Source organism: Lutra lutra, chromosome 4, assembly GCF_902655055.1.
Source record: "Lutra lutra chromosome 4, mLutLut1.2, whole genome shotgun sequence".
Taxonomy (NCBI): domain Eukaryota; kingdom Metazoa; phylum Chordata; class Mammalia; order Carnivora; family Mustelidae; genus Lutra; species Lutra lutra.
In genome coordinates, this window is record NC_062281.1 from 120,028,654 (window position 1) to 120,045,476 (window position 16,823).

The window sequence follows — 16,823 nt, forward strand, 5'->3', positions numbered from 1 at the left end:
TGGGTGCAGGACTTTTGCCTCACTGCACTTCCTAGATGCCAAGAGGAAATATCACCGCGGGCAGGGGTGGGAGAGGTAATAACTGTCATAAGATTTTCTTCCTCGCCACACAATGCTAGAGCTTCTCTCCCCTCTTTTTGAAGAAGTGCGTTTATGACTGATCGCTCAACACCTTGTTGGTTCTGATTGCAGAAAACACACCTTATAAATATATGATAACCATCCTGTAATAGAGAGTGTGACAATTTACTTCACAGTGCGTTTCGGGCTGCTAATTGATCGTTTCAGTCCAGGGACGATTTGGAATAAATTATAGCCATCAAAAGGATATCACAGCTCATTTTGGTGGAAGGTTTTCCATGTCGCTTCGCGTACGTCTCCGGGAGAGCGCAGATCGCACCCGGAGGGGCGGAGAGGAGGGGTGGGAGTGGGAGGAGGAGGAGGAGGCCGGCGGGATGGGGCGGAGCTGGCTGTGGCGCGCGCGCGCCCGCGCCCGGCAGCTGCAGGTCCGAGGCCGGACAGTAGAGGCCTCCCTTCTGAGGCGGCGGCGCGGCCGCAAGCCGCTAGGGTTCCGCACTCCAACCCGCGCGTCCTTCCCGACGAGGTCCCTGTGCGGCCCGAACCCGGTGTAAGTATTCCCCACCCGCTCTCCTCCCCCCGCAGGCAGCAGCGCCTGTTCTTTTGAGGTGAGAGTGTCCCCCGGGCCGAGGGCCCTGCTTGGGGCCGGGGGGCTCACATGCGCAGGGCTTCCGCTTCTCCTCCGGCTTGTCGCTTCCCCTCAGCCGGGCTTCCCCGGGCGGGGGTAGGGGGAGACATGGTAGCGCGGGACGCTGCTCTCTGAGCACCGGGAGCAGGATTAGCGAGGCTTGCAGTCGCCGCGGCCCCGTTGAGGGCTTTGTGTGCAGTTGGGGTCCGCGGCTCGGGTACCTCTGCTTCTCACGCCGCAGTTGGGGAGGAGGGCTTGTGACAGACCCAGGCTTGGCGTGGGGGGTGGGTGGGCCTTGCCTACCGCAAACCCCAGGGAAGGGCAAGGAGAGCGCGGGTCCGTCCTGTTGGTGATCCGAGGCCGTGCCGGGGTCTCCCATTCTCCACGTCTGGAGCTCCGGCGGCGGGTCGCGCCCCGGGGGACGCGGCGAGAGCGGCGGCCGGAAAGCTTAAGTGACCGGATCCTCTCCGCCCCTCAGGCGGATCTGGAGCGTGTCGCTCCCCCAGACCCTCATCTTGTTTTCATTTCCCAGCAAAGTGTGTGCCGTTGTGTGGCGGTCATGAAAAAGGGAGACCCAAAGCCCCAGCCCTGGATGGGTTTCGAATTTGGGGGGGTGGAGGGGAGTTTCCTATTCCTGTCGCAGGCATTTGCGTTTCTGGTCTCCCCTCCCCGCCCACAAGACGCCCCTGGCAACTTTCATGCTCCTCCGAAGTTAAAACACAAGAAGGGTCGAGGCCCTTCAGCTCACACATAACACACCCCTCTATCCCAAGTGCTCAGAGTCGGGGCTTCGCGCGGCGTTCTTAGTTGTTTAGTCCTCTGTCACCCTAATACATTATGTCAATCTAGGGCACGGATGTTTCCATGCAGGCGATTTTGACAGCAGTCATCATACCAAGCTATTATGAAGTGTGATGTCAGTGCGTTCTGGAGGACGGATAATATATAAGCCCGTTTTTGACACGCTCTCTTACCAGGAAACCTCTGAGACCATCAGTAAGAGGCATTTTAATTCACACACCAAAAATATTTTGTGTTTGGTTGACATCTTTCAAAATGCTGAAAGAGGTAGTAGCATTTATCATTTTTGTAGGTATTTATCAATATACTCACAGAAGTCCCCCCAGGAAGGAGGAGGGCCTTGTCTTATTCCCATTCTATCATATAAACCAAGGAACAAAGATGTTTTGTCCTACCAAATAGTCAGTGAGAAGGCCCTATTTAGGAAACTAAACATCTTCTAAAACTGGAATGATTGGAAAAGTGAGGAAACTAGTTGTGTTTATACTTTTGTTGTGAAAGAAAATCATCTGCTAGCTTAAATGAGAGACTGTATGTTTTTGGCATAAGTGCTGGGTGTGTGAATTCATCAGTTTATTTCAGGTATGGAAGTCAGGTAAACATTCCAGTTTTGGTGACTACTTGGGTATTACTCTTGGGTATTAAAGACTCTGATTATATAAGGAGTCACTTAAAATAAGTGATTAGGTTCAAAAGTATTGTTAGGGTCCAGAATACGGCATGAATTCTGAAATCTGAAAGTGATCCAAATCTAACCAAATGCTTTAGGCTTGATACTATATAATGCAAACTGTATTTACATGGACCAAATCCTGTAGGAGTCACTTTTACAGTGGACTCCACATGTTTTGGTCCAAGATATGATTTTCTTTTCCTTCATTCATTAATTCAATAAGTATTTATTCATTATTTGTTATAGGTCCTCCATTTCCCTTAGCCATTGAACAGGATGCCCATAGGCAACTAATACTTAATTGTTGAAGTGTAACTAGGCTATGTGAATCTTCTCTTGGCTCCAAGAAATTCAAGGAGTATATGAAAGAGTTTAAAAGTATGGCCTTTCATGTATACAAAAGAAAAATAGGACTGATTACTCTCAAGTAGTAAATCAAGGAAAAATTAGAAGTTAAGAGTTTTCTCCAGCTTGTGCCCTATTCCCACATAGTGCCATGTGCTTTGTTTTGTTTTTTCTCCTTAAGACTTTAAAAACAAAGTTTAAAGGATTTGCATCATTGAATGGGCTTACGATACTCTTTTTAATTATTTTAGAATGTATAGTTTTCCCTAAAAGGTCTGGCTCCTTACATGGTGTGCTGGACTGACTGGTTTTATGTGAATGAAGTCCTTATATTTTTAGTAAAAATCAAAACCACAGGGGCAACTGGGTGGCTCTTTGGGTTAAGCCTCTGCCTTGGGCTCAGGGTCCTGAGATCAAGCCCCAAATTGGGCTCTCTGCTCAGCAGGGAGCCTGCTTTCCTCTCTCTCTCTGCCTGCTTCTCTGTCTACTTGTGATCTCTCTGTCTGTCTGTCAAATAAATAAATAAAATCTTTAAAAATATATCAAAACCACATACCCCTTTCCATACAACCTAAAGAAAGAACTGCCTACAGTTAAGTCAAGCAAACAAAAAATATCTCAAGTAGTCACAAGTCACAAGCACACCTGGTTAAAATTTCATGGGACACCTGGGTGGCTCGCTTTGGCTCAGGTCATGATCCCAGGGTCCTGGGATTGAGCCCCACATTGGGCTCCTTGCTCAGTGGGAAGCCTGCTTCTCCTCCCCTCCCACTCTCCCTGCTGTGTTCCCTCATGCTGTCTCTCATAATAAATAAAATCTTATAAAAAATTCATTTTCCGGGCGCCTGGGTGGCTCAGTGGGTTAAGCCGCTGCCTTCGGCTCAGGTCATGATCTCAGGGTCCTGGGATCGAGGCCCGCATCGGGCTCTCTGCTCAGCAGGGAGCCTGCTTCCCAATCTCTCTCTCTCTCTCTCTCTCTCTCTGCCTGCCTCTCTGCCTACTTGTGATCTCTGTCTGTCAAATAAATAAATAAATAAATAAATCTTTAAAAAAAAATTCATTTTCCTTGATTTAATAGAAATAGAAAAATACCCAATATGCTTATCCTAATTATTTGTAGTTTTAATGTTCTTGTGGATAACACTTGAAATAGTTTTGAACAATGCCTAGATCCTTGAATATCAAGACTATTTTTTGTGTGAAATATGTAAGATGCACCTAAAGAATGTAAAATTTTGTGAAGTACAGTAATAGAAGATGTTAAGAATAATTTTATCTTTGGGGCGCCTGGGTGGCTCAGTGGGTTAAAGCCTCTGCCTTTGGCTCAGGTCATGATCCCAGGGTCCTGGAATTGAGCCCCGCATCTGGTTCTCTGCTTGGTAGCCCGCTTCCCCCTCTCTTTCTGCCTGCCTCTCTGCCTACTTGTGATCTCTGTCAAATAAATAAATAAAATCTTTTTAAAAAAAAAAGAATAATTTTATCTTTAACTCTAAAAAGGTGCTGTAGGACTGAAACTATGTAACCAACATATGAATATAAATTGATATAGTCAAACATACCAGGACTTACGTATATATTTTAGTGAGTTTTTATTTAGCTAGTCATCTTGGAAGTCTGTCATTTATTCTAATGATGTGTTCATTGCTGCTATTAATCGAATCTATCTTGGAGCTCTTCATTAGTCACTTTTTTCAAAACTCACAGCACATCTTGTTAAAAAGCCTAGGAAGTGGTAAGTCATCTTCCTTTAAAGACCTTCAGTACCCAGGGTGCCTGGGTGGCTCAGTTGGTTAAGGATCTGCCTGCTGCTTGGGTCATGATCCCAGGGTCCTGGGACTGAGTCCTGCATTGGGGGTCCTTGCTTAGTGGGGAGCCTGCCTCCCTCTCCTTCTGCATCTCCCCCTGCTTGTGCTTGGACACGTGCTCTTTCTCTCTGTCAAATAAATAGATAAAATCTAAAAAAAAAAAAAAAAAAAAGACCTTCAATGCCCTGAAAAGTAAGGGGCGGGGGTGATCAAGTCAGGGTAATATAATTTGGGGTCAAAACAATCAGAAAGACAATTAGATGGCTTTCTTTAGCAGCTTTTAAACTAGTTCTAAAGACATTATGTAAACATAGTTTGAATAATGGCAGCACCATTGGAATAAAAGTAACTGCTAAGAAAAAGGCTCATTTGGAGCTATACATTCTCTTTGATCGTCAACGAATTTTTAATTTAACAGTTACTTATAGTACAGTGTATACAGCCATATTCAGAAAGTTGTGTTGAGAATTTGGTTGATCTGAATTTTATGAGAGTTCAGTTTTGCTGTTATGATTACAAAAGCTGTTAAGTTCTAGAATGTGGAAATGGCTAGGAAAAATTCAAGATGTCAGGCTAAAATCAGGATTGCCCTAATTCTACAGAATTGGTGCTCCATACTCCTTGAAATATAAAAGAATCTTACTCAGTTAAGAAACCAAATTTCACCTGTATTCTATTTTGTGAGCAAGGCATTTACCATTAACAAAAAAATTAAGCGATCCTTAGACTATAGGTTAAATGTAACTTTGGGGTTGAAACCCTTGTCATTTTTAGTAGTTGGTTGTGAACATAGACCCCAAAGTAGATGTGTCCTAGAACCACTGTATACTGCTGTAAGTTAACAATATACTATCAAAATACAGAATCATGAAACTCCTTACCCAGTGCATTTAAACATGATGTTCAAGACCAGAATATGGGAAAGGGAATAGAAAGATAAGGAAAAGAGAAAGAGAGAGAGGGTAAGAGCTAGGTCATGGGGCTTTTGAATTATAATTAGTTGAATTCATTTGAGGGAAGAGTTTATAAGTGCTTTCCAAAAACCACCAGCAAACAATTTTTAAAATCTGAGGGACTAGTTCAGATTCAACTCCAGCTGAGACTATATGGAAAACCAAGAAAAGCAGAAAGAATGTAATTAGCTGAGTAGGAATTTTTATACCAGTTCAGTTCTAATACCTCAGTATTATATAAAAGATCCACAGGATCATTAGTGATTAGCAGGCATCCAGACCATAATGACAAGAGTTCAAGGCCAGGGTACAAAGACGAAAGAGCTTTTCTGTTTAAACTGAATGTTACAAATGCTGGTGCACTTACATAGGGAAGGTCAGCCAGCAGATTAAAAAAAAAAAAAAAAAAAAAATAGAGCAACAGTCCCAAAGCAACAAATGTGTTCCTCTCTTTCACCCCAGAGTTAGATTGGATATGGAGATTAACCAAGCTTGAGCTGACACAAAAAGAATGTCCTTATTTCAGCCATTTATAAGGCCTGGAAATTTGAGTTCTGTCTGCTTTAATGAGCTTGGATATTGCCCAGAAATTGGGGAAGGGGACCTGCTGGGTCCTGGATACCAGGGTTACATTCCAAACTAAAAGGTCAGTCAACAAGGTGGACAGATCCAATTCCAGATATTTTCTGGGTACACTCTGGATTGTTTGTCCATTAGGTAGACAAAACAGCCCCTAATCTTATAAGTACAAGGACTATACCCTAAATATATATGATAGTTGTGGAAAAACAGGTGACATGATGTTAACCTTTTTTTTAAATGGATAGCATAACCATCATGTCTGCTCATCTTCTATAGATTAAGAACCTTCCAAATATTTCTTATGTTGAGTCTACTAAATTCTTGCCTATAGTGTTTATAGCTTCAAGACTGGAGTAGGGGGCTTTTAGTATGGCCCCAGGTAGTTGTAATAGAATTAAGTATGGTTGGTGTAGTTTGAAGTCCATCTCTTTCATAGAGATGGACTCTTGGTTTTAGATTTACAAAGTTTACATGTGGATCAAGAATATAGAAAAGGGGGGAAATTGCCCTGAGTACTGGAAGTATCATGTGGTAGAATCCTAGGCCAGAAGTGGGGACCAGGTTTACCGTGTACCAATTGTGTTACTTGAAGAAAATTTTAGTTTCCTTATAAACATAATGTGTATCCTAGTAATACCCCCTGGGTGTAGTTTTGAGCCTCATCTGAGATGGAGTAAATGGAAGGACTTGATTTATTAAGTACTGTGCAGGTACAGAATTTTGTGTGCCACTACACAGGTTTTGTAGGTAAAGGTAAGGGTCATAGACCTTGAGCCGTAAAGATATTTAAACCAAAATATAAATGAAGATGGAAACCTGGCCTTTGGGAATGTGGGAGAGTACAGTAGTTTTAGCATGGGTACTAGAGATGAGTGAATAATGCAGTCATTATTCCTCCTTACTCAGATTCATCAGAAGTAGTATTCTGTTACCAGAGTATTCTCTTCTGCAAGAGATTTATTTATTTATTTATTTATTTATTTATTTATTTATTTGAGAGAGACTGCACACATAGGGGGAAGAGGGGAGAGGGAGAGAGAATCTTTTTTTTTAAAAGATTTTATTTATTTATTTGACAGAGATCACAAGTAGGCAGAGAGGCAGGCAGAGAGAGAGGAGGAGGAAGCAGGCTCCCCGCAGAGCAGAGAGCTCAATGCGGGGCTCGATCCCAGGACCCCAGAGATCATGACCCGAGCTGAAGGCAGAGGCTTTAACCCACTGAGCCACCCAGGCACCCCAGGGAGAGAGAATCTTAAGCAGACATTATACCTAGCTTGGAACCCAACGTGGGGCCTGATCTCATGACCCTGAGATGGTGACCTGAGCCAAAATCAAGAGTCAGATGCTGAACAAAGTGAACCACCCAGGTATCCTGCAAGAGATTTTTTTTTTTAAAGATTTCATTTATTTATTTGTCAGAGAGAGAGAGAGAGAGCACAAGCAGGGGGAATGGCAGGCAGAGAGAAGCAGGCTCCCCACTGAGAAGTTCAATCCCAGGACACTGAGATCATGACCTGAGCCAAAGGTAGATGCTTAACTGACAGAGCCACCCAGGGGTCCCCCTGCAAGATATTTAAAAAAATTCCTTCCTGGGGTGCCTGGGTGGCTCAGTGGGTTAAACTCTGCCTTCGGCTCAGGTCATGATCCCAGGGTCCTGGGATCGAGCCCCACATTGGGCTCTCTGCTCAACAGGGAGCCTGCTTCCCCCTCTCTCTCTGCCTGCCTCTCTGCCTACTTGTGATCTCTGTCTAATAAATAAATAAATGAATAATCTTTAAAAAATAAAAAATAAAAAGTTGCTTCCTAAAGGGATGCCTGGGTAACTCAGTTGATGAAGCATCTGACTCTTGCCTTTGTCTCAGGTCATGATCTCAGGGTCATGAGATTGAGTCCTGTGTTGAGCCCCTCATGGAGCCCCGCATTGGGCTCTGTGCTCAGCAGGAGTCTGCTTGAGTTCTCTCTCTTCCCCCTCCCTCTCTCTCTGCCCTCCTCCCACTCATAAATGTGCATTCTCTCTCTAGAATAAATATATCTTTAAAAAAAAATGCTTCCTAAGGACCTGTTGAGTATAAAGAAACCTGCCAGCTTGCTTAATACTATCAAGTCCAGATATTCAGCATTGGCACTGAAGGCAAGCTCTGCATGTGGGGAAAAGTAGCCAAACTTTCTTGATTCTTGTGCTCTCAGAATTTCTTCTCAGAGATTTCATTAATTCCCATTGCTACCTTCATGTCTTAGGGGAGAACAGAAGCTGGCTGAAGTTCCATATATTGGCTTAATTGGTCAGCTGTGGACATTTTTCAGCAATTGTTATTCTTTCCACAGCAGCAATCCATTTTTGCTGCAGAGATAGCAAAACTTCCTCCCCAATCCCTTGCAGGCCTAAAAAAATTAACACTCATATCTTTTAGTTGTTCCTACTTTCCTCTTTGTATTTCAAAGTTACCAAGACTGCTGGGGAAAGAACAGTTTGCCTCTCAATCTCACAGAAACACCAGTACAGATACAGGCAGCATCATTGGCTCCCACCAACATGGGGCATGGCTTCAAGAGGGGATGGGAGAATGGGAAGGGTGGTCTGGGATATTATGGGGTGGTATACACTCATCTTTTTTTCTGTTGAGTTTCAGAATCTGCCCTACTAAAGAGTAAAAATGGTGCCCCTTGTCTGAAGTCATTGGTTAGAGGGATGTTTTCTGGAGGTTTGTTGAATATCTTCCACACAGTGATGCTTCATAAATTCACATTCTGTGAGGCACAGTGTATTTGAGTCAGTATAGTATATTGGGGCGTTTGATTCAGACAGTCTGTATTTCAGTATCACATCTACTACTTACTTGCTAAGTGGCTTGGGCAAGTGTCTTAATCTCCCTGAGCCTTGGTTTCTTTATCTGCAAAATGACAATAGATTCTGTTTTTTAGGATTGTTGTACCTGGCACGTGTGCTCAGCAAATGGAGCTATCTTATTAGGCTGGAGAGTGAGGAAAGAGTATAAAGAAATTTCCATTTTTAAGGAGCTTACACTGTGGTTGGAAGGAACTGAGTAAAATAAAACTGACAAGACCATACAGGGCAGAGAATAGGCGTGACATGTAAGTGCTGCAGATAATGAAGAGTTCAGCAGTCCGTCAAGGACTAGGATGATGATGAAAGATTTCAAGATAGAGGTGGGAATTTCTCTCTGGGATTTATAGTCTGGATGGGGTTCAGATATACATGGTGCAGCTGAGGCATCCTAGATGGCAGGAAGAAGCAGTGATCAGAACACACACTACAGTAGGAGTGGGAGTATGCCAGAGTGGAAAGTAAGCCAGCTGTTGTGCCAGATAGAAAAGAACAGAATCCTATCTCTGCTGTGAGATTTTGGTTGGACAAGTATCTTAACTTCTTTAGTCTCGGTTTTAACAACCTTAAAATGGGTATAATCATATCTCATTTAGTTGAAGAGATTACATATGATGATGTTTGTAAGGCCTACCGTGGTCCCTGGCACCTCAGAAGTGTTCAATAAAATGAAGATAATCCGTATGGTATTTTCAGAGGACAATTGGAGGGCTGTGTGTCTGAAGAGCTGTCTTGCCTTGTGCAGGCTAGTAGTGGGAAACAAACAAGAAATGTCCAGTTAGAGTGGAGAAGAGGTTTAAAGGCCAATTTAAGGAGCTGGGGTTGTTGGAGGCTATGAGAGCTATCAAGGGCTTTCCAGTGAAGTAGGAGTTATGGTAGTTAAAATTAAGGCATTCTGAAAGCTATTTTGGAGGAAGGATGAAACTCATTTTGTGCATGTAAGGTGACAGGGTTATAGATTAGGGATAGTGAAAGGGTGATCAGATGTGGTCGATGTGGTCTCTTTAAAGTTTCTTTCAGGGGCGCCTGGGTGGCTCAGATAGTTAAGCATTAGCCTTTGGCTCAGGTCATGATCCCAGGGTCCTGGAATTGAGGTCTGCATCATCAGGCTTCCTGCTTGGCAGGGGGACTGCTTCTCCCTCTGCTTGTGCTCTTTCTCTCTTTCTCTCAAATAAATAAAAAAATAAACTTTTTAAAACTTTTTTTAAAAAGTTTCTTTCTTAGAAGGAACTAAGGACTAAACAGTGTGGAGGTAGAGAGCGTTTTGTTTTGTGTGTAGACTCCTAATATTTAATGTCAGTTGCCCATAATAAAATTAGTATAGACCCATAACTTTGGAAAATATAACTCAGTCAATATTCAGGGACTGTAAAAGCTGGGAAGTAACTTTAATGTTAAATAACCCCTAGAACTTGATTCAGCTCAAATAATAGCCCTTTAAAAGATCTCCTTTCCCTTTTCTGTTAATGAAGATGAGTGTGTGCCTTTCACTGGTTTCCAGGAAAGCGTAAGTACATATCATCAGTAGCCATATGAAGTTTAAGGGTAGGATTGTAGTGGCATTGGGTTAAATGGGGAGGATGGTGCTAGCAAAATGGTAATTTTGATGACTTCATTTGGTGACATTGTGATTTGCATGAGAAAATTCTGTCCTTTCCCTGGGATTTAGAAGTGATTTAATTAAAGACACAAACCTAGGAAATAGTTTTGGATACTAAGGGTTTTATTTATATTGTCTCTCATTTTCTCCTCACTTATTTTTTTCTGCCCATAATAGTTTTATAGTGGGAGAATGCATGGTAGACAATTGTATTTCTAAACGTAGTCACACTGATTATATGGACACCAATTTTTTATAACGTGAGGAAATCGCAAGCGCCTGTTACTGTTCAATGGACTTAAACATGTTAAGTAGGAAAGGATAACTGACCTACCATTGATTCCATGAATTCTGCTGTTCTCTCTTTCAGGGCAAGGGCAACATGGTGCTAATAGCTCTGGGGTGTCTGGGGTGTCATAGTAGTTAACTATAGCCAAGGATTGCTTCCCTTGGAAGGAGGAAGCACAGGCCAAGAGAATTGTGCACAGTGGTTGACAAACACAGGAAGGGGATGAATGACAAAGGAAAACACAGGCCCTGTGAGGTTAGAGGCAAAACAAGCTGGCTTAGTCCTGTTGCTTCTGAGCAGGGGCAAGGAGTGTATTTCATTTCTCACCTCTTGAGTTTATTTAAGTTATCTCTTGGTGTGGAGGTGGAAAGAAAGCGTGATGTTATAAGGCTCATTAGTATTAAGATGCAAACATGCAGATTATATCCAGCTCCTGACACTCCTTTTCATTCCAGCTTAGAAACTGAAGACTACAAAAGAAACCTGTTTAAGGGAAGGAAGGAGAGAAAGCAAAAGACATTTCCCTACTTTTTAATGAGAGGTGTTTTGGGAATATATATTATTTTTGGATTTTTGGTATCCATGCCACCCTAACAGATCATCCAAAGTAGCTCCTGGCTGAAAACTGCCAGGGGTTTTGAATCATGGGCAGATCGCATTGGACAGGGGTATTCAGGGTGCTGCTGTCATTAATTTTGCTGAAAGAGCCTCATCAGAGACCCAAGTCTCCTCTCCTTGGTGGGTGGCACTGAGACCTGGAGAGGGCCTCCATGCAGATTTCAGCCTTGCCACCTCCTCCAACCCGTCTGTCTTCTGTTCCTGCAGTGGGACTTCTCTCTCTCTTCCCCTTTTTTTTCAATTAAATGAATTAATTACCAGGCATTTAACTTTTTGCCAGACTCTTTCATTATGCCCAGAGTTTTTGCTGAACGGCAAAGGGAAGTAATAACATTCGCAGTGAGGGGCAAATCCTGTTAATGAACAAATTAAAGTTCAAACAGTGATTCAAGTTCACAACCTCTCCATGGCTCTTCTCTTTAATAAGAGTTATACATGTTACTTTCCTGCTCTTTTCTCCCTTTTATTACTTTTTAAGCTTTTCATCAACACTGCCGGGGCATATTTGAAGCTCCCAGCCTTTCAGCCCTGACAAGTACTAGAGCAGTTATAATCCCATCTTAATTTGGCAACTTTTGTAAAACACATAAAGGGCCCAGGGCCACCTTTGGTCACCAGGACCGGGTGACCATATAGCTTCCACCTCCTGCCAGGGCTCTGTGGGTTGCTCCCCTCCCTGTGCATTCCTCTCCCTACACACTGGTCCTCTCCCTGTGCATTCCTCCGGCAGTTAGGAATTTATCATTCACCTTCCTGTCCCTTTACACCACTTTGCTGAGGCAGTGAGTGGCAACTGTCTGAACCCTTGCCTCTCTGTATTCCTTCTCCTGTCACACTCTCCACCTGTCTGGTTGCAGCACTAGGGAGAAGAGGACTACGTGAGAAGAGGGAGGAGTCTCTGGACTAAAAGCTGGGAACATTTATGGGAAAGGCATTTGAGGTAGGAAGGATTCCTGACCACCATTATTACCAAATGCTGCTAACTTCACTTAGGGGACCATGCCTGCAAAGGCATTGAAAGGCCCAAGCGGCATTGGCCCAAACCAGAGCAATGCAGGGGCCTGGTGTGAAGGAGCCCAGGAAGCGTCGGGTGCCCGCCTACTTCTTTTTCTCCTTTTTTTTCTCCCTCCCCATACTGTGGATTGCGTGGGGGTCTTTTCCACCTCTGTGCCTGGCTTCTCACCACCATCCCCTGAGCGTGGTGACTTGATATAATCACCATGACAACTGCAATCTACGAGCATACACATAATAGAGATGAAATAGACAAAAGATTAGCATGCCATGAAAAGTACAATAAGTTTCTTATTTAGCATTTAGATAACTGTCTTTCCTTCGGAGCAAGCTTCAAAGTTGAAGCCAGTTTAGACCAAGAGGATTAATTCTTTCTCCCGCATGCTTCATTGAATCTCTCATTACCAAACTTTGTCTGTATTGATGTAAGATTTGATTGAAGATTAGAGCATTTAGCAAATCTTGCTTTTCTGCATGTATCAGGTCCTTTCAAGAACGGATCGCGGTGCCCAGTGGTCAATACCCTTACTTTTATCCAGTGTCTGCTTCATTTAAACTTAATCAACTCCATCAGCGAACTGGAACAGGGAAACGTCCCTGTGGTAAGAATGTTGTGCTTTTGTGGGATAATTCTTTGCTCTTTCCCGATCCGTTGCCGTTAAACCTAAAATTGCACTATGATGAACTTTTTTTTTTTAATCAATATGATAATGACAATTGAGCCTGAACACTCTTGTAGGACTTAGACTAGAGCTGAATCTGGCTTCCATCACCAAAACAACTTCTGGTCCTATGATAGTCCACCTCCTTTTGTGTGGCTTTAATACTTTTCCTTCCCTGACATTGAATATTGCTCAAGCTGGAAAATGATGCATCTTTGTAGGGAAGGCTCATATGTCACAGCCAGAAAGTGAAGCAGACCGATTGGTTGTGTGAATTATCTGACTTGCTGCAGTGAATTATTTGCACTGTTTCCCTACCTAGTCAACAAGTTCCTGAGGTATAGTAGAGATCAATCAAAACTGACAGCCTGCATGTGAAGGCTTTACTGTGTAAATCTGGCGCACTCATCCTGGCCATGCCAGCCCTGGCATCTGTATATCATTTTTATACTGCTACCAGTAGAGCAATTTCAAAAGTATTTGCAAGGAAAATGCGTGTCCCCATCTGTTCCTAGAAGCATAAATGTGCCACCTTCAGAGGGTTTTCACTGGTAATCATATCTTTAATGATCAACAGACTAGTGATATATATTTTTCCATAAAATGGGGTTTTCTTCACTTTATTGTGATTGGCTAGAATAAATAGCTTTTCCATATGTTAGGGAAATAAAATATAAGATTAGCAGAGGTCGTTTGTTGGATAGTAAACAAAAGAAACAATTCATTCCAAATAATCTTTGAAAAGAAGCAATGACAAAATTAAGTTGCAATAACAGAGCATCTGAGACCCCACATCAGAAAACAGACCTAGTCCCTCCTTGGAAAAGGAGCCGTTTAAGAGCAGAAACTTAGTCTTCTAGAGGACTCTGGTGGCTTATTTTCACGAGACAGGGGAGGGAAGGAGCAGGGTAAGGAGAGGCTGAATAATACTTATTTGTTCTACTTCTAAGGTCGTATTTTCTATCCCTTTATTTTTTGAACTTATTTCTCAAATTCCCTTCCCTTTATTTTGCCTGCTATTTTCCCGTCTTCACTGCAGCACCCTTGGTAAGTTGGTGGGTGGTGTGTACAGCAAGTAGGAAATGGCAACCCTGCTGAATTTCTCTTCAGGCCTACAAGGTGATGGGGATTGTTATGTGCTTAAAAAATCAAAAGGCTGGTTTCCTCCATAGGAGATTTCTCTTCTCCCATAGTAAAGGTTGACTTTGGAGACCCAGACACATACCTGCCTTTAAATGAAATTCCATAGCCATTCAGAAGGTACCGTAAGGTAGCCAAGACCCACCAGAGAATCCCCAGGAAGTATTCTCCCACCTGTATAGGGTTGCAGTCCAAAAAAACAACCAGGCCCTGAACTGCCTCCCCGCCACACACCCATGCAAGTATTCTGCACTTTCAGCACCCAGGAGATCCTCCCTTTTCAAATGCAGGCACTCTTAGTTTTGTAGAGACTATTAGCTGTTGGGGAAATTTGGAAACTTCTTCCCCAGGATCCCTGTGTAGAGGTTTCTACTGCCTGCCCAGAAATCTCCAATTCTATTTTGTTTCCAGGGTTGGGAAAGAATCTCCTCTTCCACAAAGGACTGACATTGTATGATGTCTGAATCTATCTAAACAATGTCTTCAGCCTTCAGGCTCTCCAGAAAACAGCTATAAAGCGGTTTAGACCTGTTTTCTATAACTCAAGAATTGAGAATAAGAAGTTGGGGTGGCAGTTTCTCTCTAAACATTGAAAATAAGACCAGTTAGTTAAGCTGATTCAATATTATTATTAATAATATTATTATTATTCCCCCACCCACCCTGGGACAATGGGACAATGTTACCCACTCCACCACCATAGTCCACAGAATTTTTTTTTGCTCTTTCTAAATGCCCACTGCTCTCACTGCAGCAGGAATATACAGGTATTAGTTTGAAAATTGGAAATGTGGTCTTCATGCTGGTCCCAAGCAGAAAGTCTACTAGCATCTTAGACCTAAATTGTGTTAACTTCGTGGCCCTAATAAGCTTGGGAACACTGACAAAACAGTAGAAATATAGCTCACCCAAGTCTCTGGCCAGAAGAATATCAGAAAGCCATCATCAAAAGATTTTCTTTTAAAATTTACCCTTAATCTTAGAAACATAAGCTTATAGGCTTAGGTTGCACATAAGCAGGCATAGACTGTATAGGATTTACAGGTAGATCACATTTTGCCTGATCTGAAACCCCATTTGCTATAATACTGCAATTAAGACTAAAAGAAAGGGAAGTCACACTCGTGGTTGCCACACACCGTATTGTGGTTACATGCAGATCTGCAGTGTTCAGTGAATTTGCTCGCTGCAAAGAAATTCTGCCATGTGTTGTGTATGAAACAATTTACACTTAATTCAAAAAATTGAATTTCCTGATTTCTGTGTATTTAGTTTGAGACCCATTTTGTATTGACTTTTTCTATGTTGTTTTCATAAAATGAAGTTAAAAAAAAAAAGAACCAACTGATTTTATATGGGAGAAATAAATGTGTGATGTTTGCTCCTTGCCCTGTCCAAGAAGATGAGGCTGTTATTACTACAGGTGGGACATTTCCCAGTCTTTCCTCCTGTGCCCAGGGGTCCTGTCTAAGCCACAAACCTTTGTCAGGAATGTTGCTGTCCACACCAGAGTAGAAGATGCTGCAGATCTTACCTTTGGGTCTCATGTTGGCTGGGGTTCTGAGCCATAGAACTGCAAAGCATCCAAGTTTTTCCTAAACCCCAGAATGGAGCCATTTGCAACACATAGTCCTTTGCTGCTTCAGAACCACAGACCCTCTACACATGCATATCCATAGCAGAGATGGAAGTCTTGGCAACTATTGGACAAGTACTGCAGATTTTAAAAACAAATATACTGTGTTCAGGATGAAAATTACCTGCAGCAACAATGCTGTCTCTTTCCCTGTACAGCTTTACTGCTGCCAAGCAGCCTCATCAGTTCAGGCTTATTTCACTGAAAATGCACTTAATTCCAGAAAAACTACTAGATACCTAGATGTAACTATTATTTGTTAGCCAATTTTATGACAACAACCCTCCCACCTTGGAAGAAAATATTGAACCTAAAATCTAATTCAGATATTTGAAAACATATAATAAAGTGTGAATTTGTATATAATCTTTTATGACTGTAATATGCATAGTATATGGTTTTTAGATACCCCTTAACAAGTCAGGGTGGGCAGGCAGTGGGGTGTTTTGAAAAGAAATTCAGATTTTTAAAATAAGCATAAGGAAATGCCTGTTTTGTTTAAGGAAAATAAACTGATCATTAAGACAAAGAGAACTGTTAAAATTTAGTGTTAGTTAACAATCTTTATGTTAAATTACTGATAAAATGGCACCTGGATCTTAAAAATGCCAAGGTGTTTAAAGCTACCAGAAAATAAAAATTTTGGAGGAATTGAAGTTTCTCTTTTGTTTTTCTTTACTCTAAACAACATACTAGTAGTACTTTCAGTCACTCTTGGCTTTTATTAGAAATTTTCATCTTGTTCCAGAAAAGCAGCTTGTATAGTTAATAGCCTCGGTCTAAAGAACGTTATTTCTAGGCAGAATTTCTACATTCACCCTTGTCTGTGAACACTTGCTAAGGGATGTGTTTTAATTTTAGGTCAGAACAACTGGGTTAAGATATGGAGAAGACACTTGAGTTTTTCCTTATGGGGGATGGGGGAGGAGAAAGGAAGCTAAATTAGTTTTACTGTGCGGTTAAAGGACTACTCCAGGAAGCAGTTTGGTAGGGAAATTTGGATTTCTAAGCAGTGCTCTTCTGCCAATCCATTTCTTAACACTCTTGGAACCATTCCCCTTTGGAGCAGGTTGCAGGTGGTCGATCTCTGTCTCTCCCACCTCCTCTCTGTCACCTTTGCCCAGACTTTTTGCCTAGGTACTTTCTTCCTGGAT

General features: G+C 42.3%; 1 protein-coding gene across 1 annotated transcript in view; it reads left to right on the forward strand.

Moving 5' to 3' along the window:
• The first annotated feature begins 359 nt into the window (after positions 1 to 359).
• The window catches only part of LOC125097361 (uncharacterized), a 65,770-nt gene continuing 49,306 nt past the window's right edge, over positions 360 to 16,823 (forward strand). Inside the window, exon 1 of the mRNA XM_047724916.1 lies at positions 360 to 628. Coding sequence (XP_047580872.1) covers positions 360 to 628 — 269 coding nt within the window. The remainder of the gene's footprint in view (positions 629 to 16,823) is intronic.